The 25,326-nt window shown below is 39.7% G+C and overlaps 3 protein-coding genes across 3 annotated transcripts; 2 read left to right on the top strand and 1 right to left on the bottom strand.

Annotated features, from left to right (window-relative positions):
- Nucleotides 1-1,149: 1,149 nt before the first annotated feature.
- On the top strand, nucleotides 1,150-11,531 carry colq (collagen-like tail subunit (single strand of homotrimer) of asymmetric acetylcholinesterase). The gene is made up of 17 exons (XM_034127630.1): nucleotides 1,150-1,246; nucleotides 1,791-1,900; nucleotides 2,185-2,286; nucleotides 3,072-3,116; nucleotides 3,269-3,295; nucleotides 4,125-4,196; nucleotides 4,416-4,478; nucleotides 4,572-4,598; nucleotides 4,829-4,873; nucleotides 4,990-5,025; nucleotides 5,133-5,213; nucleotides 5,724-5,820; nucleotides 6,386-6,516; nucleotides 6,868-6,987; nucleotides 7,093-7,234; nucleotides 7,333-7,435; nucleotides 9,720-11,531. Exons 1-17 carry the CDS (start codon nucleotides 1,150-1,152, stop codon nucleotides 9,787-9,789), a joined length of 1,368 nt encoding a protein of 455 aa, XP_033983521.1. The 3' UTR covers nucleotides 9,790-11,531.
- Nucleotides 11,532-13,341: 1,810 nt separating this feature from the next.
- Nucleotides 13,342-22,097, bottom strand: plekha8 (pleckstrin homology domain containing, family A (phosphoinositide binding specific) member 8). The gene is made up of 13 exons (XM_034127623.1): nucleotides 21,865-22,097; nucleotides 21,266-21,382; nucleotides 21,004-21,159; nucleotides 20,795-20,916; nucleotides 20,421-20,579; nucleotides 20,267-20,307; nucleotides 19,889-20,007; nucleotides 17,954-18,299; nucleotides 17,082-17,167; nucleotides 16,235-16,293; nucleotides 15,707-15,908; nucleotides 15,221-15,282; nucleotides 13,342-15,130 (listed from the first exon to the last, which is right to left on the bottom strand). The coding sequence occupies exons 1-13, from the start codon at nucleotides 21,902-21,904 to the stop codon at nucleotides 14,933-14,935; spliced, it is 1,707 nt and encodes a 568-aa protein (XP_033983514.1). The 5' UTR covers nucleotides 21,905-22,097; the 3' UTR covers nucleotides 13,342-14,932.
- A 158-nt stretch (nucleotides 22,098-22,255) lies between these two features.
- fkbp14 (FKBP prolyl isomerase 14) lies at nucleotides 22,256-24,121 on the top strand. The gene is made up of 4 exons (XM_034127629.1): nucleotides 22,256-22,600; nucleotides 22,954-23,105; nucleotides 23,225-23,352; nucleotides 23,432-24,121. The coding sequence occupies exons 1-4, from the start codon at nucleotides 22,404-22,406 to the stop codon at nucleotides 23,588-23,590; spliced, it is 636 nt and encodes a 211-aa protein (XP_033983520.1). The 5' UTR covers nucleotides 22,256-22,403; the 3' UTR covers nucleotides 23,591-24,121.
- Nucleotides 24,122-25,326: the final 1,205 nt, after the last annotated feature.

Here is a 25,326-nt window from a genome sequence, read left to right as displayed (position 1 = left end):
TAGAAGGGAAAAATACAATAAAAAATGATACTATAATTATGTATGAAATATCTAAATAAAAATGGTAAGAGCTTTGTAGTTTTAGGACTGGTGGTTTCATTCAGAAATGTGCAAAATTGTCTAAAGAAATGAAAGGCTCACTACCGATATGCAATGAACATAGATTGAGTCTCAAAGATGTCAGTATATGGATTATTAAAACATTAAAACGCTAAGAAAGTGATTTTATGGTCTACTCAGTGCTGCAAAACAATTCATTCAATTCAATTCGTTTTTGTACAGCACACATTTACAGCCTCCATTGATTTCACACATGGTCAGAAACATCTTTGAACATGGTTAGGGGCTTTTTAGAAGCAGGAGTGGCAATCTTATGAAATGTCTAGATATTTCTGAGAGAGTTCACAGTGTGATAATTTTTTTATTAGATTGTGTATTAGTTATTATCACTTTGCATTATTTCTTACAATCTCCTCCAGATTTAATTTAATAATGTGTGTTCAGTTGTCGACAAGCAAAATATGTATTTATATCACTATAGTTTAAGTGTAAATTAAAGTTACTTGTATTTCTAGTTGTTGTTTTTGTAGGTCTCTCAGCCCCCAAAGAGCCTCATTAGAAAAGCAGCCACTTAATTTAGTCTGAGAGACTGGGCAATAAAACCAATCTGGCTGGGATTAAATGGTCACCACAATGCACAGGGGTTGCAAAGTGTTCTACATCCCAAAACACAGACTAATAAATACAAAGAACAGCCGACTGATGCACTTGTTGTCTCAGGATGTACAGATGACACCTCATGCAGAATCATATTTGCACAAAAGCCTCATGTGTCAGTCATGATACAGTAAGTCTCCCTGTGAGAGCAGTGGAAACAACAAAAGGCACCCCCTGCAGTTGTAAAGGTCTAATATTGGCACTCCAAGCAGCTGGCGGGCTGTCTTCTGTAATTTTAGCGCACACTGATGCAGAGGAAAGGTTTAATAGGCATTGGTCGGCGTCCCCTCTTCGGAGGGCGTAAAGGAGACAGAGCGAGCGGAGAGGGAGGGGAGCAGAGGGAGAGCACAGTGAGGAGAGAGGGAGAGAGAAAGGCAGTGTGTAAGGGCTGCTGTGGCTCAGAAATAAAGTCAGGCAACTATCTGGATCAACATGACTCTTCTAACACTTGGACTGTATCTGCCACTTTTGTTTTGTTATGGCCTGGCTCAGTCCTCTTTTCTGGACAACTTCATGTCAATCCCAGCAGGTAAGATTCTAAAAATCCTGCCCCTGTGTGTGTTTGTGTTTGTACTGTACATACATTACTATGCATGAACAGTTGCTTAGAGAGTTGGTTGTAGAAGCATGGATACAAAATGTCTGGGATTCATTTTGAGCTTGGTGTCTTTGAGAAATACGCTTGTTTTTATTTGTCTTGTCGCCCATGAGGTAGTAGACTGTAAATGCCTCTATAAATAGCGAGACTAGCTCCAGTCCTTCAGTAAGAGGCACAGACACTTCATATCTGTGTCCCGCTCTGAGAACTCTGCTGGATGGGTGTCATTATTTCATATTGCACCTGTTCCCCTCTTGCTTATGCTGCTCATGCATGTTTACACCTCTTTGACTTGTCCAATTTTTACTGTATATGTGTGATATTAGTCACAATACGTGTACCTCAGTTGCCAGTGCATGTCCATGTGTCATTAGTTAAGCATTGCTCTTCTTATTTTGATAAACATGACCTCTTCTGACTGTCTCCTTCTAATTCTGACCCCTGTCATCACTGACTGCATGCACACCTTGTCCAGCTCTCAGGTCCCAGGAGCAGCAGAGGAGATTCAGCCCATGCTGTTTACTGAGTCCGCCTCCACCCCCACTATTTCCTCCACCCCCTGCTCTTTGGCGCCGCAACAGTCATGTGAGTCAAAGTCATGTGACTTTCAATCGTGGAATATCTTACTGTTGATATGCCCTTGGAAGATTTCCAAACCGCCCCACACTTAATTTGTCTTGACCCCCAAATAACATCATTTCAACACTCATCTGCAGGAAGACATGGCTAAAAAAGGCCTTTAATGTGCATTGTTATGAAGTCCAGACATTCATTTCTTTGACAACCTTTATCAATATCAAACATATTAAATAATCTAAACAATACTTAGAAAGCTGTAAAAGAAATACCTTTTTTTTTTTCTTCTACAGAATGAAGAGATTGATGGTCGTGAATCAAAGCCAGGCAATGGTCCCAAAGGTTCTTACTGCGTACAGGGATTCCCAGGGCCCGCTGGCCCCTCTGGACCTCAGGTAGGATCCAGACTCTTCCCACACATCATGGTTCATCACAGAATTAATAATGTTGTGTAGATCTGGCATCACCATCATTACACCATTCCAACACACCTCATCACAGACTGTCTCTGGGGTTTCAAGGTGTTGAGAATTAGTCCTCCAACAACATATTAGCCCAATATCCTCTTCAACTTGAGAGTTCCTGCAAAGCAGGAGATGGGGATTTCTCTGGCCAGTGCAACACAGCGACCCATTAACGCTCTACATTTAGCTCAGACACAAATAGCCTTTTTCCACTGGCTGCCAGTGGCCCACACATCATTCTCAGAAACTATCCGAAGAGCTGTCGGCCTGGAAAGGCATACTGGGTCGCGTAGATTCCAGGGATTACCAACACAAGCATGTGCCCATGTGTTTGTGTACTTTGGTGGTGAAAGATTGAAAGACGTTTTGGTTTAATAGGTGCTTGCAAATCCAACCTCATCCTCTGTTAAACCAGCATTTTGTAAGCGAGAAGCAGATTGACCAAATGATTGTTAGCGCTTTGCCCATCTCAGGCTGTTACAGCACCCACTGGACTGCAGCAGCGTTCCCGTTTATCAAAAGAGACCCACAAGGCACTTTTTAAATCAATAGTGGCCTCTCAGCCTTTAGCTAATTGAAACTGCCGCTGTGTCCTCCCTGCAGAAGCAAACATGACTTTGTGGTGGAACGTTGTGGCCAACAAAACTCATTTAGATGGATATCTCTGAGATTTATGAGCTTATGCCATCATTTGATTGTTTTTTTATGTTCATCAGGGTCCACCTGGTTTACCTGGAATAGAAGGGGGCAAGGGAGAGAAGGTAAGCAGTTAACATAATAGATATACATTTTAAATCTATTAATTATTTTGTGAAGTCAAGTTTATCGACCTGTTGCACATGACTGAAACTGCTCGCTGGAAGTTAATTAAATGGATGCTGTCCTTGTCCCCTCCTCCGCATCCTGTTGTCAGGGAGAAATCGGAAGACCTGGGCAAAAGGTGAGAGTCTCCATTAATCACTCTATATTCTCCGCTAAGTGGATTTACTCAAATATGAGATACAGAGCCTGCGCCTCCTCGCGAGCTGTAACTCAGAGGGCTGCCAGGGCCTGTTGTGTACATCAAGGAATTGTGTGCTAGAACAACCTTGACAAGAGACAGCACAGAAACACTGACATGATGCGAAGGAGGCAGAGCTGCTGAGACAGGCTGTTATAAAGACAGAGGGATGGTCTCCTCTCACTGACAAGCAGCATATCTCCTCACTTTACTCCTTTAAGACACCCAGCATCATACCTCTCTGTCAGATGTCCCTCCCTCTCCATTAGGAGAGCAGAAACAAGCCCACACAGCTTGATTGTAAAGTGACCTCCTTAAACGATCGGCCACTGTGGGCGAGCATCGAAAGCGTCCCAGTGGGAGAGCCTCCCCGGCGGGTTGCCTGACCGAGCAGCTTTGCAGCACTGCAGTGCAATTTAGCTTAGTGCTTCAGCCAGGTCATAAATCATTTTATTTCCCACAAGCACGGGCTCCTGTTCTATATACAGCCCATCATTTAATTAAAGAGAGCAAAGTGACAGGGCTCGTTAGAGTCATTCTCCCCCTACATGTGCAGCAGCGTTTGATAAAGACTGTAGCAGGCAGGCTGTCAGCTTATGCAGCAAATCCTCCACTTACATTGCTTTTCTTTTTTTAATCTGCAAAACTAAAAGGCATAAGGAGCCCTGATTTTATAATCACATAATTGCCTCTTCAGCTGGCGCAGTGTTTGTTTTATAATGTGTTTTTATATCGGAGATCATGTGTTGAAATGGATGTCTCCGGATAGGGTCGGTCAGGTGCCCCTGGACTTCCTGGGAAACTGGGACCAGCTGGATGGCCTGGACCAAGTGGGCCCAAAGTGAGTAAGTCAGATCTCATAATGTAGATGATATATTAAGTGACATGAGACCAGTAAGGGCCAACACAAGGTGGAGTAGGTGAGTGTTCGTTTTTCTATATGAATGCTTGATTGAAATAGTAAAAGAATAACTTGTAACTTCTACTTTGGGACATGCATCCAAATAAATGAAGCCTATCCACATGTGTCTTATTCCTAATGTTCTCTACTGTTTGTCAGGGGGAGAAAGGAGACTCAGGGCTTATGGGATTACCTGGAGCCAGAGGACCGATTGGGCCAAGGGTATGAGAAACATTCTGAACTACAGCGATGTAGGGTGATCTCACTTTCCCACTGCTTTATTTAATCTTACATATTTTGTGTCTTTCATTTAAGGGTTTACCTGGTTATAAAGGAGAAAAGGTATGTCATTCCTTCCTTTATTATCATTTAATATCAAATGTAATTGGATATTCATTTGCAATTACTGATATCTTTGTATATATTTGTATTCCTAAATCATGCTTTTTTTGTGTAACTAATAAAGGAAAATCATTTAAACCAGTGGTGGATGTTTCATTTGTCTTTTTTGCTTAAATCTGATTTTTGAAATGAACTCTTCATATCCGACATAACACAATGTGCTCCATCAGGGTTCTCGAGGAGATCGTGGTGAGAGTGGAGGAAAAGGCGACAAGGTGGGCAGAGTTGATCAGCAGCAGGGGTTGTTACCATAGCACTGCTATGGTATAGCAGCCATATTGTGCCTTATCTGCTGAATGCTATATTATCCTCTACTGTTCTTCGTCCACAGGGTGTGATGGGTTTCCCAGGAATGCTTGGACAGAAAGTGAGAAACAAATTCAAACAAGAAGGAGCTGTACATTTGTTCCACAGTATTACAACTTTTTTAATGTGGTCATGTTGAATGTTGAGTTTATATGATTGTCTTTGCAGGGAGAAATGGGTCCGAAAGGAGAACCTGGGATCTCAGGAAACAGAGGACCGACTGGCCGACCAGGGAAGCGAGGCAAGCAGGTGAGGAGTTTGTGGACATTCTCTTTGCTTTATTTCAAAACAGCACTAAATACAGTTATACATTTGCCCATAATTATCAAGAGGTGTGCCTCTCCCTATTGACATCCGCTCTGCAGTCTCTGTAGAAGCTTTTCAAAAACCACTGAACACCTAACTTTTTACATCGGCTTTTGTTTCTACTTGAGATGTGTGTGATGTGTTCTGTTCTTGTGTTTGTTCCTTTCAGGACTCCACGTGGTCTGTTTTTATGTTGACCTTACATTTCTGCCTCATGTTGTTATTGTATTCATGTTTCTGTGGTCTTTATTTTAACTGTTGTTCTTTCTTGTGAAGCACTTTGTGAATTCTATTTATGTGAAAGGTGCTATACTAACTATACTTATTATTATTATTATTATTATTAAGGAATTCTCTTTAAATGTCATTTTTTATTTGTACGCATTCAGGATTTATTTTTATTTTTTACCTTTTCGATTGAACCATACTGTGTATTTGTTGATGTTGTTGCAGGGAGGGAAAGGAGACACGGGTGGTGTTGGTCCTATGGGACCTGCAGGCCCTCAGGGGACTCCAGGCCACCCTGGTCCTCCGGGTTCCCCTGCCACAGGTGAGAACTTTGACCCTTTTCATTTTCTAACATATTTAAAACTCTTGACTACTTTTGAATTATGACATAATAATACACATTGTTCAGTTCAGTCAGGGACATTAATTTTCCTGCGTCCACTTTGAAGTGATTGGTGTGTGTGGCCCTACACTTTCGCTGAGTAGGGAAAAGCTGTGCTAGCAGTGTGAGAGGCAGCAAAGCCTGTGTCAGCGTTGGACCAGTGTAACACCGGTAGTCAGATTTAGCACCAGAGAAACTTTATCTCCCAAGGTGAAACAAGAGGCTGTGTTCATGACATCATGGGGCTAAAATGGATTCACAGATGACAAGCCTTTTTGCTGTTTACATAAATAATGTCACCAGATAAATACATTTAACATTTCATCTGTTATCTTGATCACATTTCAGAGTGAAGTTGGTTGCTTTTACTTCATAATAGATGAATTCAGGATACTACAATTCATGACATATGCTATTTCTACAAGTTACTCTACACTTTAACACAGCTTCTCACTTCAGTTACATGGAACTACACATGTTAAGCTATATTTATGTGTATGTTTAGGACTGTACATGGTTGGAACAAAGGGGGCTCGTGGTCCACCGGGGTCTCCTGGAAAGTGTAGCTGCGGCTCTCTCAGCAATTCTCCAATTGAGGATTATCCTTCCAGAGGAAACTATCTTAAAGTACCTGCGGTGAGTATTTAATATGCTATATACAGTTTTTTGTAATTTACTTTTGATATTGACAAATCAAATCCAAAAAACAAATATACTGTATGTATGTAAAACCTCTGATTACTGTAACTACATGTTATTTTAACCTAGGAGTTTAAAAACAAAACAGGTATTGTTAAGTTTGAATACATTTTGCGTACATGTATTAATGATAAAAGATTTTAGTGATAAAAGTATGCCTGTGAGGGACATGGATGTTGCTCTGAGATGAATACTGCCATATTAGATATTAAATGTTGATGCTCCATATCTCAAAATTGCATTTCAATGGGCCTTGATTTCAAAATCCACATCAATTTCTTCACTCAGATATTTGTTGTAAGCAATGAGGAGGAACTGGAGCGCCTTCACACAGATAATGCTCTGGCATTCCGCAAAGACCAGAGATCTCTCTATTTCAGAGACATTGATGGCTGGCTGCCGATCCAGGTATCATTGCATTCAGCAAAATGAGTTTGTTTCATATTGTTTGCAAATGCTGACTTTAAAAGCAGTTTTCTTTTTTTTTTTTCAATGTTTTTAACTCTTTTTTAGACTTTCCCATTCCCAATGACGCCGTTCCAGTCCATGGAAAACGCACCTGATGATGAGGGTTACTGCGGTGACGGGACTGTGCAGATTTCCACCGGGGAGCAGTGTGATGACAGCAACAGAGTCGTCACGGACGGCTGCGTCAGTAAGTCATGTTCGGTGGTCTATAATAGCTCCTTAGTTCCACTTTGCTGAACGCATATAACATGACCCCTGCACCTCTGCTGTCTCCCCTTACCACAGAGTGTAAACACGCCTACTGCGGAGACGGATACCGCTATGAGGGGGCTGAGGAGTGTGATGGAAAGGACTTTGGATACCAGACATGTAATTCATATCTTCCAGGGTAAGCACAGTATACAACTGAACACAACTCGATATTCAGAATCAAATATCACATATTTTTTTACCAAATACCTTAATATCAATATTGTGACGATAGTGTAGGGTTGGTCATTGATGCTTTCACAAAATATGTAGACTTTTTTGATTAAATCTTTATCAAGATTTCAAGATTTCAAGGCTTTATTGTCATTTGTACATTAGCTACAGTGTCGATTCATGTCAATGAAAAACGTAGACCAGGCTCCTCCAACAGTGCAACATATATAGGACATAGAACAAATAAAACAGATAGAATAGTGCAAGTAAATACAAATAAAATAGACATAGTGCAAGAAGATTCTATATACAAGTAAATGGAATGTGATATATTAGATAAATAATTTGCAAGATGCAAACAGATGAATGTTTATGGATGTTCTTTCAAAAGTTCAGGGGCCTCATTTATAAACGGTGCGTACGCTCAAAAGATGGCGTACGCCAGTTTCTAAGCAATGTTTGCGATTTATAAAAAACAAACTTGATGGGAAAATGTGCGGTCCTCCACGCAAACTCTGACCCATCCGTATGCGGTACGCACAAAAACGGGAGAGACGAGAAACTGCGACACATCGGCACTTGAGACTCCTCAGTGCACACAAAAACGTAACTTGGAGAAATAAATATATACGGATATGTTATTGAAAACCACCTCGAATATGTTGTCTTAATGTTATGACATGTATTCTCATAAATGATGCGGTATGCAGAAGGACAGAATTACGTCTAAACTGAGGCCGTTTTGCATTTCTATAGGTTGTATAGATACGAGTATGGTTTTATATACTATCATGTTTAATCGTGTTTTATGCCGTTTGCTAAGACTTGATAAGTCGCTCATAAAACACAGGAGGTATGGAAACTAAGAACACCATATATTTGGTAGATTTGGCAGCTGATATTACACAACACATTTGTTTTATTTCATTTAAGTGGTGGATAGAGTTGCTGCGGGGGGGTTGAGACGCATGGCTGCAGTGGAGACGCTGCGCACAGCTGATCGACAGCTGGAACACAAACCACCAAATAAAAAACAAAAAACATTAATTGACTCCACTCCGCAGGGATCCCCCGATACTTTCTTATAGTTTCTCATCAAGGGGGTGTCTCCTGTCCCCGGTACAAACACACTGCCTGAGGAAGGTTAGGTTATGTGTATTTTGTCATTAACTTTTTTCGGACCACTTATTTATTTATTTTGGTGACGATCCGACCTCCTTGCTGCTACTCTGGTTCAAACTGCATCCACCAAACAATGTGATTTGTCTCCACCTTCCCAAAAGAACCAAAATCTGACACGGTGTGAAATTTCTTTTTTAGCTGTTCTGTCGTCATTTCCTGCGATCTTCTTCATGCAGTCCGTCAAAATGAATATTAATACGGGGCGTTTCTTTGACTATTTATAGGCAAATATGGGCGTTACGTCAAGCCCGCAAAAGCTGCGCCGCATTTCGAGTTGATTGTGATTTATAAAGGGAAACCGGCCGGTACGCAGTGTTTTATAAATCGGAAAATGTCTGTGCGTATTTATTTGCTTTGTCCTACGTAAGCAACCTTCCCACGTGAATCCTACGCAAGGCTTTATAAATGAGGCCCCAGGTGTTTAATAGTCTTCAGTAAGTGGGTAAAAGCAAATAAAAAAAACAGCTAGTGTATAGATAGTATCTGTAAAGTTCGGAAATGATATTACTTTACTTTAATGCATCCTTTAAAACCAGGCAAGGACAACACTATTCCAAATCTAAGAACATAATAATCCAGTATAATGATTTCTCATTCGACCTCCTGCACATCAACACACCCATCCGCACTCTCAGGTCTTCTGCTTCCCTCCACCTCACTGCACCCCCCTTCCGTTTAACCACCATGGGGTCTAGAGCCTTCAGCCGCTCTGCACCCCGCCTCTGGAACTCTCTCCCCATTTTCAAATCACCTCTCAAAACACATCTCTTCACACTTGCATATCCACCCTGATCATTATCCATCACACATCCTCTGTTTTATTTATTTGATTGATTTATATACTGCATTGTCTTGTTTATGTTTCTTATGCTGGTGTTATGTAAGTTGTATCTTGTTTTTTATGTGTTTGTACGGCGACCTTGAGAGCCTTGAAAGGCGCCTATATAAAATAAATGAATTATTATTATCATTATATAACATCAACATATTAACCAACTCTATACAACTGTGAGAAATGTTATGTTGCCATGTTTAACAAAAAGTGATGTTTCTCCTGTTATTTGCAGGTCATATGGTCAGCTCAAGTGCTCACCCTACTGTGTTATCGACTCTACAAACTGCAAGTACTTCACATGATGAGGAAGCTGGACAGTGCAGCGAGATCCTCTGTGTGCTCTTTGAAATATTTTCATGCAAAAAAAAAAAGAACAATAATACTTCAAGCAAAAAGACTCTGAGGGTAGCGGCAGCCTATGAATCTGAATATATATATTATACATAACTTCTCTGTATTGCTGCTGAGATGCCACGTAGCTCCCCGGAGTTGTATTCGGCGAGTGGAGATGAAAAACCTTCACCCACACTTAGGAAATGCACAGGACAACTGCACTCAGTCTTAACAAGCAGGACTTAAGACTGGCCTCCTCTCCATGAATCAGCCTCTGGGTGCAACAGTTGTGCAACAGCCATGCCGAGACTTAATTAAGTGGGAGATGTTGCAGAGGAGCAGTAGCCGGGCCAGAGGCATATTTCTATTGACCCAGTTACTGTTGAGAAACAGTGGCCTCAGGTATTCTACTGCAGCGCCAATGACAGCGCACAGCATTTGCATGAGGCTGGGATTACTGTGACAGCAGCTGTCACTATCCAAGCATGTTAACAATCAATATACTTATTATTGCCACGACTAGGCCAGTACTGTGTAGGCATCAACCATTTCAGTTATAAAAGGTTAAACCATGCAAATAGTTAGATCAAAAGTATGGTTAAGGATGGAGATAGAGGTGCATGAATTATGCACTTGGGATATTTCAATGAGTCCAATCATTAGCTTGTGGTGGAACTGTGATTGACAGGGACTTTCAGTTTCGACAAGGTTTCACAAATCTCCCCGAAAGAACTTCTCAGGAACCAACAGGTAATGTAGCTCCAAACAGCACCTTTCACAGGCACCCCCCCACTACTCCTTTTGTAAATTAAATGGCAGTGACTGTACGCTTAAGCACACAGATAACTCAAGGTTCTTCTCTGTGCTTTAGTGAGAAATACTACTGTATATGAAGGCTTGAAACTGTTAATGTTCTTAATTCTCTCACTAAACAGGAAAGGCTGTGATACTCTGTAGCTGCTAAAAGGGGGAAGAATTACAATTCCAGCCTGTCCTATGGTCATTATTGTATTTAATCTAATACCTCTTTATCCAGTCTTTTCTGTCTTACAGTATATACACAGAAACTCAACAGTAAACTTAACAGTGTAGATGTAGTCTGCTGTGTGTTTGGCACCAATGGTGAAAATGACCGATATAAGCTGACTTTTCCATAAGCTAGTGTATAGTCGCAGTGCCAAGGGAGACTTGTTCTCAGCCATATTGATACTGTACGTGTAGGTGTTATAAAGGGATTATTCTGTACGAAAAAATGTAAAGATAAAGACTGTTACTGTATTGTCTCCGCATGCTTGTGATACTGTGCTTATTAGTGTGAAACGCTTCCACTGTTTTGTAAATCATTGCAATTGACAGTGCATTAGGTGTCTTAAGAAATCTCAGTCTTGCTCTGCACAGAGTGTAGCTAGTTGTACGACACATCTTGTATGAAAATGATGAACTGTGCCTTGCACAAAGATGAAATACCTTTTGGAAACTGTGTTGAATGTCCTGTCTGTGGCCTGTCTGTCTGTGCTGTATCCTGTACTGTGTATGCACAACGATGCTGAAACATAACATGCATGTGGTAACGTACTGTTCAGCTTTATCAAATAATGTATGCACTGTGACTGGGATGAGGGAAATTATTTTTTGTTTCATTTCTCTGGTATGATTTATACAGTAGTTGGGGATAATTTTAAAAAGAAATAAAACCTGAATAAATAATTCAAACCTGCTGCATTTTTCTACTTCAATCAGGTTTTGCTAGCGGCTTTGCTTCCTGTGTTATTAGGAAGTGGTGACAGTGATTCGAAGCTGTGGAATAGACAGTGATAGAGACGCTATTGACGTTCTTTCAGGGTTCTCGATGTAAGCTCAAAGCTGATATCTATCAAGTGGGAAAAAAGGAGTTGTCAGCAGCTCCTGGTAGAGTGCTGCGTTAGACTGTAAGAGCAGGCAGTGAACTCTTGCTGTTCTCAGAAAAGGCAATGGGTTTTTTCAGCTTTTCATTCTGTCTCGATGGACCCTTAGAGCTGAGTCTGGGCCTAGACATTATGCACATTGTTACAGGTTGGGGACGGGCAGCCATCCAGTGTGGCCGCAGAGATGTTTGAGACGGGAAGCACCATATAACTTCATTAGCATGCCGTATTTCTTTTCTAAATCACATTAGGACAATTTGTCTGCTGAGATGCCCGAGTAAAAGCCTACCGTGCTGTATTTACCCCATCATGTGCATTCCCCTGACTAGACCAATCAGATTTGTGCCACAGATACTGTAGCTCAGCACTGCACTAAATGTCGCTGGAGATGCAGTGGCCCACACCGTAGTGAAGTTAGTTTTAGGTTGGATTTCAAAAGGCATTCATTAAAGATCCAGCCTAGTCTTCTTGCTCAGTTTCAAAGAATGTTGGCAGTCAGAGGCCAAGCCTTCACTCCCAACCATTTAGGGACCATCAATAAATTAGACAAAACCAATGTTATTCTCAAAAACGCTGTGCTATCTTGCCCATATTAGGGAAGATTGTTCCAAAAACTATAGTAAATGTAATTTGGCACACCTTCTTTATTACTGATGTGTCTTGAATTGATGTTACTTAAATATTTTAATAAAAGATTATGCGATGCCATCTGACCTAATGACCACTAAACTTCGACTGTAACTATTTGAAATTAGAAGAAGAAATTAGTGTATAGCAACAAAGAAACCCCCCCGGGGGTCGCGAGATGATTAAAAAAAATTCAAATTAAGAAATAATCATTTCAAATTAAAAGTTTTTTTTAATTATTATTATTATTATTATTAATAATAACGTGTGCATAGACATTTTTCAGGGGTGGACTGGCCATCTGTAGAATTTCCCCGCAAAGAGGTATCATGCAATTGTTTTGCTTTGTGTCATTAAAAGGTAATTTATTGATGGTCCCTTAGTGAAATCCTGGGTTTGGGTGTGAGCGAACCATCTCCTGACTGCTGACAGTGTGTTTAAATAAATGAGAAGTCACCGCTGGATCCAGAGTGAATGTACCTAAAACTACCCTCACCGCAATGAGATAAACCTAATTCTACTGCCCTGGGAACCTGTAAGACTTCTTTTAAAAGTCAATGTATAACTAACTGGCCTCAAATTAAACTTGTAGGAAGCAGGATCTCTATTTTGAGCTGTCGCGTGTAATTTAGTTGATGAACTGAAATCCAACACTTTTTCCAACAAAAGGGGTTATTTTAGTGCATGTTGGCCGGTGTAGCATTACAGCTGTGGGCAAATGGGTAATGCAAATGAGGCCACAGGGACAGGAAGCAGGCAGCTGTTGTCCCAAGGCAAGGGAAAATCCCTGACCTATAAGCAGGAATGGCTGGCATACACAGCGCTGTAGTCTCTACTGGTGCCCATGCAAAACCCTCTGAGCGAGGTATGCAAAGGTGTTGTAGAGCTCAGTGTCCCTGTTGTTTACACAGACTACACCTGTGCAGACTTACCATCTATTGCTTACTCATGGGTTTGTTTCAATAAAAGTAAGTGAGGATAAATGAGACACTCCTTTTACACAATTTTTTAATGAAAAATGTTTCACAAGACACGTATTAAAACAACCTCATTATTTATTATGTAAAAATCAATTGGCATCTTATATACAGTAGTAAAAAACAAAACAAATTAAATGTTTGCAATATTACATGTTCATTGGAATTTATCTGCAACAGGAAGTCAACCCATTGCACAACTGGGATGTAAACTTGGTGAAAATGCCTAATTTTATAAATAATTACTGTATCCATTCCCAACAAAAGAAACAACTACTGACAGAATAAGGTTAAAAAATACTATGTGGTATGTCTTCGTTAAAAAAAAGCCCTATGAGGATGTTCCAGTTTTGTCTAAAATGTTCAGTCACAAAGCCATTTAGACACATTTTACCTGGCCAAAAGGAGGAATTATACCATTCAGATTTACATTGTTGAATCGACATCATAAAAAATATTAAATAAAATATTAAGTACAGCTGGTAACAACACTCAAGTTTATGCAGAACATGGCTGAGATGACTAGCTGAATGTTGCTGTTCATTATTAGTACAGAGATAAAAGAGAAGCAATGTTTATAACTTGCCATCCCTTTAGGATTATGTATTAACTTGGCTTAGGCCTTTGCCTATAATAAGTTTCCACTGGCAACTATATTTCATAATTCATAAAAACATGCAATCAATAAACATGCTCTATGGAAACAAACCCTTACATTCACACAAGAGCTGAGCTGCAATGATCCCCATGACATGTGAACTTCATAACTTAAGACGTAATAAATAGACATTGTGAAAACGCATTCTATGCATAAGTTTGTGCAGAGGATGTCCACAAAAGTATTCAGCAGTTGTCAGTACTTTATCAGCTATTATTAAGTTATTTTGTGTTGTGGTACTATAGGCAGCAGAGGATAAGCCATTCCCATGACAGCTCCTTTTGGTCCCACGGAAACTCTCAATTTTAGCATTATAAAATGATACATTGTCAAACTGCAGGATTTATACTAGAACATAATTCAGGGAAAGGAAAATCAATATACATCATAATGTCTAAACTTCAATAGTCAGTGCAGTAACTATTTTTTTACATCACATACTCAGAGGCACATTGTTTTTGTCAAATACTGCTCTTTGTTAGTTGCAAATATTCCTCTGTTTTATAAATCGGAGGAAACAGGATTTGATTAATTAAAAAATGTCTTTACATAATGACATTTGGAAAGACAGGAAAGTTATTAGAGCAAAAATACCTTGTGGTTATGTACCTGTACATAAAAAAGCCACAATACTGCCACAAAGTGTGCACCAGAAACAAATGTCACCGTGAAATATTATGCTTGGATTCTGCATAATAGGGTGTAAACCCCTACTCTGTTAATGGTCTTTGAAACAAGACCCAGAAACTACATTTTGACAAACCATAATGTCTTAAGGTTAACGCGTGTCACCAAATACAGACATTAATACCTTCTTTAAGACCCTCTACTGTTGTAAAGGTTAACAACCACTGAAAACACCTCACACTGACACGAGACATGCTCACACTACTTTGTACACAAAATGCACAAGATCCGGCACCTTCCTTCATCCTCTCTTGGGGTTTCACACCACTTCATCAGACTCCAGGTTGTATTCTTCATACAGGGCATCTAGGATGGTCAGCTGATTCTCCATGGCTGGCAGGTACACTCCCAGGTCTCTGTAAACGCCGCTGGTGAAGCTGCTTTTCAGCTCATCGCCCTCTGTTAACACCAAGGCCGCGGCAAAACTTTGATAAGACGGTGCAGCTCTCAGCGCCAACTGAGGAAATAGAAGCATGCCATTGTTACACGCCAAGAACAGATCAACCTCAGAGGTGGAAAAGCATCGTTGGGAATAAGAAATACCTACAGCAAAAACGCCTCGCACGACCCATCCGTGGTACTGCCGGAGAGTCTTTCCATAGGCGTTGTCTGGATGAGAAAAAGAAAAATGAAAAGTCAAAGTCAACTTTATTATTAATCTTTTAGTTTGTGTGTACAGACAGAGAGGTCGAAATACCGTTTCCCACAATCCCGAATACAAAAACAAATATATATAAAAATATGTATATACACACACAATCAAAAGACATTTATACATATGCACACATTAAGACCTAAATAAAAGCACAACAATCAATATATACAAAATAACAGTCACTTCAATATCTTTGAGAATGTACATTATTGCAAGACTGTCCAAAAAGTGTCTGGTGCTGGATTTGAGTGTCTGAGTGTGTGTGGTGTTAAAGTCCATGTCCAGTGGGGGCAGAGGGGACTAAGAACATGCAAACAGTTACATGCATTTGAACGTATTTGTTGACGTGGGGCGTAAAAAAATGAAAATCGGACTCACTTAGCGCTCCCGGGATGTCTTTGGTTCCTGCGTTGACCTCTGACAGGAACTCTTTGAGGAACTTCAGGCCTCGTCGGAGCCACAGCAGAGCCTCTGTGGCCGAGTTGCGGACCCGGGCGTTGCCTGTCTGAACTTCATGCAGCACGATGGACTGGAGAGTGGGGAAGCTGCCCGGGGCTGAAATCAGCTTCTGGTTGATTTTCTACAGGGTGAAGAGACGGGGTGATAAAGTTACATAGATGCTGAAAATAAATCCTGATTCTACTCTGCTATTGGTAGCGATTTGCATAAAAACTAAATGATACAACTCTAAACTATAAGAGAGATATGTCTGATTCTTTACAGAATACAGAACATCTCTTTGTTTACAGACAATACAGTAGATCGTAAAGTAATGTTGATTCATTCTATCATTCACTAGGTTTTGCATAAGACCTGGAGACATTTAAAACAACGACGTCATCCTTTCTCTGTAGTTTAATAGTGAAATCTGCTGTAAGAATACATATCAATGACATGCACACGTACCTTGATGTTTCCAACAAAATCCATTTTAACTGGTGCAAACACAGTGGATCCCAGCTTGTCTGAGAAGAGAAAATCCATGATAATTTCTTTTGTTTCTTATGAAGTAAATATGCTTATGTTATCTGTCCTATTATTAAGACTGTACAATGATAATTGTCAGTCTTGAAAATGCAGCTGTCTTTTTAAAGCAATGATGAAGAGGGTCGACCACCAGCTGTGAAGGGAAAATAACTGAGGCTTGTGACACTAGACGACCTAAGAACCAGAGCAATTCTGAAAGTGGCTGCATGACGTTAATGGTGTCTGGGTTTGTGTCGAGATATGTCGGAAGAGATGTCATCAATTTGAATGTGTGAGCACAGCTGGAGAGCAAGTAAGTCTGATGGAGCTCTTTGGTCAACCACCTGATAAATGCCTTCAGAGTTGGTGAAATAGAAATGATGTTTTTAAAGTTTAAATCATTATTGTGAGAGACCACATGAACATATGTTTAGGAGAGTGTAAAATGTGTAATGCAGACAAAAAAGGACAACCACATTAACATGTATAAGGTAACAATGAACTTGATAAGATAGACCGTTCGTCCCGAAAGGGTAAATACCACCACTAGAAAACATACAGGTGCAAAGGAAAAAATTAAGACCATGAAATAATAGGATGATAAACCCAAGAAAGAAAGCTTCCACCTCATTAAATACAGACGATGTGAAGGACATGCACAGATGAAAAGACAAAGAAGAAGGAAGGCTTCTTTATAAAGGTTATAAAAGGTGAAATGTCCACATGTGTAGCGTTATGAGAAAGAGGGAAGAGTAAGAGGAGGAGAGACTGAAAGTGACCGGCCTACCTAATACAGGTACTATTGCATAGCATGAGTCCAAAAACTCTTGTGTAGGGATACCATTGTCGTCGTCCAGTCTTATATCACTAAATCTAAAAAAAGTAGAACAGATTCAAACAGGAGAATATATTAGAGGGAAGTATGTCATTTCAGTTTTTATTTGATCAAACCAAACAGAATAAAAGAGTACAAACTTCAAAACCAAGCCAGAGAAATGATTCACACAGTGTCATGCAGTTCAATGCCTGACAATACCTGAGACTATTCCTCTACCTTGTCTACAACTTTACAGTTGTTACAGTTAATGCTCTTAGACTGTCCCACATATTTAAAAAAGACCAACTCCAAAATACTCCCATCCCCCCTCAAGTGAGACAATGTTTTTTTTCTCCATTATAATAATGTTTACGTCATAACTGAATATTACAGAATAGATCATAAACACACTAGTCGATTATTCAGTAACACTCAAGGTCTTAAAGAAAGACAGTAAAATACGTTTAAAACACAGAGTGAAACAAAGAAGCTTTACAAACCCAAATATCAGATGAGGGCCTCTCTGTGTCATGTGATCAAGAGAGAACACACTAATATAAAACACTTATAATGACAAATTGAAATGGAATCAGTTCAAACCTGTTAATATAGACCTATTCTGTGCAACACGGTAATACAATATATATATATATATATATATATATTTCCACAAACTAAGTCAATGTGCAGTTTAGTCAAAAGTTGCAGCAGGAGTGCCTCAAAGCCAAAAATACTACATGTAGCTCAGATCCCTAACACTGTCATGGTGAAATATCACAGACCATCATACAGTAACAGTTGTACCCTAAAGGATGTGACCTTCCTGAGTAGCATTTTCATACCTGTGACTCATTGTGCTGAAGAAAGTTTCCACCTGCTCTGTGTCTTCTGGCTCTGCTAAATCTCTCGAGGTCTCGGCTTCACTTTGTGCCTCTTCTTGGTCTGGAACTACTTCCTGTTGGTGCTGAGGCTGGACGGCATCCACTTCCTTGTTGTTGTTGTCCTGCTCTTCTTGAATTTGGTCCACTTTGTGCTTCTGCTCTTGTTTCGTCTCCTCTTGTTCGTCGGATTCATTTTCTTCTGCTGGTTGGTCGTAGTGTTCAATCTCAGGGGCATTCTGGGTAGTGTGTAAAGCAGGATTAACTCCCTCCTCTTGGACTGAGCTGTTGCCGTTGGCAGCATCAATGTCTGAGGGAGAAACAGCAGAGAAGGACAAAAGCGCACGCAGAGTAAGGTTTCAGTCAAGATTTCTATAGCAGCAAGTCTGAATCAGATTTCATCAGAACATTGTAAAAGCAGCACTCTCTATCATGTGGAATTATTCTTTTTAACCACTGACGAAAACCTCAAGCTCATCCTTCATTTGATGTTTTATTTACAATATATTACAAGCTTCAAAAGCAGCATTACAGTTTGAATTGAGTATAAAAGTAAAGTTTATTTCTATAGCACATTTGAAAACAGCTTAAGCTTACCAAAGTGAAAGAAAAAAGTATTTGAGTGGTATATCAATAAATATTGCTGCACTGACCTCTATGTCACCTAACATCAGTTGGGTGTGTTAATGTGTGGTTTCAGCTGAGGCCACACCCGACTGTGATTTAGTATTTGTGGAATGCTTTTCAATCCCTTCTCTTTGTTTTGATTTGGGTTTGTTTCCCCATACAGAAAATACCAACACCTCAATTAAAACCATATACATTGTTCTCTTTCATAGCTACTTAATGTCTGATTTTTTATAATATTTTACATACATTTGCCTATCAAACATTCGCGTATATATTCTGTCTACATTCTCTGGATAATGTGATAGTCCGGCAGTGGCTCAGTCAGTAGGGGCTTGGACTGTGAGCCGTAGGGTCGCTGGTTCAAGTCCCCGACCAGACCTAAATATGGAGTGTGGACTTCTACTTGGAGAGGTCCCAGTTCACCTCCTGCCCTGCCGTGGTGCCCTTGAGCAAGGCACCGGACACCCCCCTTCCCCCCCACTCCCATTGCTCCCCGGGCGCTGTACAATAGCTGCCCACTGCTCCTAGTACTAGACTCCTGGTACTAGGATGGGTTAAAAGCAGAGGCCAAATTTCACTGTGTGTGCTGTGTGCTCTGCATGTGTGACCATTAAAGAGGGTTTCATCCCTCCCTATTCTATTCTATTTCTATTCTATTCTATTCTATAATCTTTCATAGCTACTTAACGTCTGATTTAAAAAAATGTTTTACATATATTTGCCTATCAAACAATCGCGTATATTCTGTCTACATTCCCTGGATAATGTGTAAGTCTTAACTGGCACTTTGGCATCACATCCATTCTGAACCAAAGTATGTTTTAAAAGAGTTAGTCTGCAAGTAAGTTCCAACAAACTTTCAAAATAAAATAAAGGAAATCCCTACAGGAGACATCATCTGTAAACTTAAAATGTATTTTACTTGTTGAATAATGAATTCGCATAGCATATAGCATATATATTATTGATAACCCAACATCATAAATAGGGAAAGTCTTAGGTCTTCTATTCCATCGAGGCAGAGGCTTACCCTGAATAAAAGCTGTTTTGTTTTTTTTACTGCTAAGGGAAATGCAATAAAGTAACTGGGGCATCCATCACTGTCAGCTCACTAAAGGCAATCATGTATCCACTTCAGTTCAGATGATGAACACACAACAACCATGCCATGTTTGATCTGTGCGGGCTTTTCTTTATGGAATGCAGGAATGCTTTCGATTCGGGGAATGCCGCAGCACGAGCAGGGAATTGTTGGGAAAGCTGACATACCTGAAGGGGAAGAATGTTGTCCTGGTCCGTCTGGCTCTGCTGGTCCCTCTGCTCCAGAGTCAAGGCTCTGGTTGTCCTGTGGTACTGCTTCTCCTGAAGTTTCAGACAAATCTCTCCATCTGCAATAAATGTGTGTGTGGTGTGTGAGTGTTATTTAAAAAAAAAAAATGGCATGCACTTATTTTGGGCAAATATAATTGCCAATTGTGTCATAATCATCATTAAAAAGGACAAAATATTATAACACCATAAAAGTTTTTTTCCATTTCATCCTCATTTTGTTGAGTGGTACTTTAACATACATGTGACAGTTAATGAGAGAGGGATAAGCAGTGTAAGCAATATAAATACATAATGACATAAAAAAAGACAACCTACTTTTCTCCAAGATTCTGATTTAAATGATTGACAGGTTTGATCTGTTGAAGGAACAAGACATAAGGCAGTTATGTCTAATTCAAACAAGCCATACAGTTTATATTAGACGTTATTTGGTTATGAGTTGACATTGTAGTGGTGAAAAATGTTTTACCTTCTGAGGTTTGATGGCTGCTACTGGAGGAGATCCTGGTGGACTGTGTGTTCGCATATCTGTACTGAACGTACGGTTTGCTATATGCATACATTCCTCAAGAGTCTTAAGGAAAGTTGTGCATGTAGACTTCACCATGTTCCCAGTGTCTATTTCTGTCTGAAAAGAGCACACACATACACATAGATGAGTATGCAATTTGGTAAAATGTTTGAAAGAAGCATACTTGTATTAAATGTGGGGTCCTGTCTGGTCTATCAGTAAGCACAAAACAATCTGATGTCTTCTAGTTGCCAATGGCCTGCCCTATACTGCAGTTTCACACCAACAGCAGCTACTCTTATTTCGTTGGCTCATCCAAACCTTAACCTTACCTCCGCTGTGTCTCCTAGCTCATCATTCTCCTTGATCTTGTTTACTTGTTGTAGAAGAAGGTCACAGTACAATCGGAGTTCTGACATCTTAGTTTTCAGTGCATCTGTATTCTCCTGGAGCTCTGTAAGAATGACAGCCATGTTAATGATAAAGCTGTGGAAATGCAATCCATGCAATGTCCGTTTGGGATGATAGGACATTCAAATACCTTTTTCTCTCTTTGTTCGGTTATCTGTAAGGCAAGCTTTGGCTGTTCCCAATGCCACCAGCCACTTCTGCCTCTCTGCTGCATTGATGGCTCTAAGGTAAAAGTACTGCTCTCCTGGTATAGTCAGGTCAACTCGTGTAGAGTCCGAGGGATTCACTGAAACAAACAGGGAGACATGTCAGGACTATATCCAAAAGGCATAAGAAAGTTACACTCTTGAGGAATGAACCACAGTAGACAGGAAATAGTCAGCCAAACTAACCTTGGATTTCACAAACTGAAATTTTAATGCTGCCCTTGCAACCTTTCAATGCATCTTCTTGAGAGTCATAGTAAGACAAGGTTCCCCCATCGAGTACAAACCAACGAGGTTGCCAGCCTGAAAAAAAGTAATTCATATTTTTCAGATATATGCAACGTTGCGTTTTAACAAGTTTTATAGGGGGTTCACTTTTCAAAAGTGGAAATCAATTAGTATAAATCAAAAATAAACATTGTGCTTTAGGTTCATGAACAAAGAAAATAGTTAACCCTTAGGTTATGTTAGCAGCAGCTAATCAGTTGTTAAATTACATTATATTGACAGAGACAGGGACATGCCTAAATTAGTTCCTGTAAGACTACATTAATAAGGTTACATTCTTATTTGTTAATCGGCTAACTAAGCAACGTCAAAGAAAAGCGTTAGTTAATTTAATGTGGTGGGTGGATAATCTCCGACAGTTAAACCCATGGTAGCTAACGTTAGCTTGCCTGTAAACGTTATCTCCAACTCAACACAAGTGACGTTGTCATGCTAGCTAGCGTCCTTAAAACGAGCACAAAAACCCAAAACACCCAACGTCTGCGGGATAAACTCACCACTTATGTAATTGGTCCATTTATGTAGCATTCCTTCCATGTTTAATTGTGTGTTTAGCCGTTCATTACTTGTTTATCATAACAAGATATGATGCACAGCTGATTGCAGCGACTCCATCGGGCCCCGAGAGTGATTTGTGGAGTAGCGTCCGAGGCTTTGAATGTCAGCTACGTAGATAAAAGTACGTAAACTATTTCGCGAATCGAGCTGTAAGCTCTTTTAAGAGGAGCTAACGACGTTCCTCCCATTTACATCAGATGGATTTAATACTGTGGGTGTGGTTTGTGGCGATTGACACAAAGAAGAACCAATAAAATGAGAGAACACGTATAAAGGGCGGGGCTTCTGAAATATTCTATCCAATTGTAGAGGGAGGAGGGCAGATAAGCTGAACAACAGTGGCTGCGTTCATGCAGAAGTTGGCTGCCACGTAGTTGGCATTCCTGCCATGTATTTATTTTTGTAACTTCATTTTATGGAAAGGTTTAAATTAGCTTTTTGTACATTTTGCTAGTTAGTTAGCTATTTTCTTTCAAAAATGTTTCTTTTTTCTCTGTGTTTGATTTTTCCCTCACTGTTTGTGTTTGTTACCGGAGGGAAACTGCCTGAGCCAGAAGTGAAAATTGAAGTTTTACATAAACCCTTCATGTGTTACCGTAAGTCAAAGTATGGAGACATGCTTCTTGTCCACCACGAGGGATACTTGGAGAGTAATGGCACACTGTTCTTTTCCAGGTAGGCTAATCTATTGCTGTAAAGTGTCATGATGCTGCATGAATTGTAATGCAATTGTGTTAGACACTCCCTTTGCAGGAAAAGTCACTGCTTGCAAAAGCTGTACAAATCTAAATATGTATCTAGACTACACTATGCTGCAGCCCAAAACTCAGCATGTGTGACCCTGTCCATTGAGACTTTAACAATTAATGCTTGACTCTTTAAAGTTAGGGGCCAGCCATGGACTGTTATTGTACATATCTGTGTTATCAATGTTGTATGTAGTTCAAGGATTCAAGGCTTTTATTGTCATTTCAGTGGACTTTTCTTTCTCTAAATGAAATGTGATGGATCTTTGTCACTCTTGGCAGCCGGAAACATGGGGATACCAATCCAGTGTGGTTCACTCTTGGGATTCGAGAGGTGATAAAGGGTTGGGATAAGGGCCTGAAGGACATGTGTGCAGGAGAGCGCAGAAAACTGACAGTCCCTTCATCTCTGGCATATGGCAAGGAAGGAAAAGGTATCAGACACAAACACACAAAAACATGCTCGAGAGGGTCTGTGGATTCAAAGCCCCTCTCTGTTCCACTATAAAACACTTTGTGCTTCTTTAAAAATGAACCCTTTTCTTGGTTACAGGCAAGATCCCTCCAGGCAGTACACTCATTTTTGACATTGAGCTTATGGAGATTCGAAATGGTCCCAGGTCACACGATTCTTTCCGAGAGATGGATCTAAATGATGATTGGAAGCTCTGCAGAGAAGAGGTGTGTTTTCTTTTCAGAGAATATATAGATATATTTATATTGCTTGTGCTTTATTATTGTTATACTGTCTGCTTTGCAGGTGAGAGAGTACCTGAAGAAAGAATTTGAAAAGCATGGATACTCCCCAAATGATACAAATCATGAAGTGATGGTGGATGACATCTTCAAAAATGAAGATGAAGATGAAGATGGTTTTATATCTGCGAGGGAATTCACTTACCAACACGATGAGCTCTAAAGGACTGATATCATCTAACTTACTGCCAATGCTGTCTATTGTTCCTTTGTAATTGTTATCAAAAACTTGGGACGACAATTTTGCCCTGTTACAAAAAACAGTGTTTGATTCATGAATATCCTCAAAAAAAGTTTGTTTTTTTACACTCCAATTTAACAGTATTGTTTCACATTTGGTTGAACATTTCATGGAAACTGAAATCCATAATATAATTTATATCTCCATTCTGCACTGACATCCCCACATATGCATTTAAGTTACAGTATTGGATTCATTGTTATTGTAAGGGATTTGGATTTTTATTAAATAAACAGGTTTGAATTAAACTGAGCTATATTTTATTTTATATTTATCTTTACAATACCTGTGCTGATAACTGAACCCATGCAGTCAGCCTTGGTGATGTGACACTGGAAGGTGGTACTTTTTCTGTGTATGTCTTCATAAATCACTAGAGGGCACTCTTGTCCTATATTTTGTGTCATAGTACAAACCTTGATTAAAACTCAAAACAGCAATTGTGTACTGTCAGGGGTCCCTCTTTCAGTCTCTAGATTTCATACTGTTTCTGGCAGATCAAAAGGAGATTACAGTTATATACTGTTTCATGCCTTGAGGGAATGGTGGAGAGGGATGCTCTGGGCTTATATAGAAATGTGTCAGTCACTTGCAGTAATGACTATTTATTTTTCTTTTCGGACCATGTACAACAGTAAGGATTTAGCAACAATCACATTGCCTCAATGGCACACAGAATGTAGTCCCTACATTTGCAGGGAATAGACAACTACTTAAAACAGTACTGAAATTACAAAATGGTCTTGCTGAAACTAGAGGATACATATGTTTTGTATTGATAGTCTTTCAGAAAGAAAATGTTTTAACAGGAGAGGGAAAAACCCTGTTGTACTCATAGCTCTGTCAAATTACATTTATTGTATGTCAAATATCACACAAGCCAACAAAGAACTGGTGTGCATCAACAGGAAGCACACTGTTTCAAAGGTTAAAGTATAGCTATAGTGAGATGTGTGTTTGTTGTCAGGACAGTTCTGTTCTTTACCTTAAACCATACAAATCAAAGCTTTGAAAGATTTTGGTTTAATTCATCTTGACAGTCGATTGAAGCTAAAGTTAAATAAAAAAAAAAGGTAATATTGTCTGATGATGCAGTTGAAATTGAAGAGAATACAACCTCTTTTTCACATAACATAAACTGCCACACGCTTGCTTACAGAAATGTATTTTTTAATATTAAAGCCACTATAAAACAATTCAGTTACTCCTTAACCCAACAATAAAACGTATATACTGTACTAATCTTATTGTAATTATTTAAATAAACGTGAAAGAAGCTGCCGTTACTGTTGTTGCAATCTTTCCTGCTGAAATTATGTTCTAAAGAAGGTTGGCATGCCCCAGTTTTTTTCCTCAGGAACCACAAACAGGTTTCTGCGAGAGAGAGTGTCAATACTGTAGCGAGTCAGAGTGAACACTGTGGTGCAACTACAGTACGTTTTCTCACAAAGAGGCTGTTTGTTTTCTGGCAACATTCCACTCTGCTGACCATACCTGCAAGTCAAACTGGATGAGTAGGTACAATATTTGGAAGTAAGAGATAGAATATAAGATAAGGCCTTCCATGTAAAACACCCTGCTAAGGATATTTCAATAGATTGAAAAGAAAAAAGGTTGTTAACAGCATACCTGTGATTCACTGTGCTTCAGGCTACAAT

Source organism: Trematomus bernacchii, unplaced genomic scaffold (genome assembly GCF_902827165.1).
Source record: "Trematomus bernacchii unplaced genomic scaffold, fTreBer1.1, whole genome shotgun sequence".
Lineage (NCBI taxonomy): Eukaryota > Metazoa > Chordata > Actinopteri > Perciformes > Nototheniidae > Trematomus > Trematomus bernacchii.
This window is presented reverse-complemented; position numbering and strand designations above follow the sequence as displayed.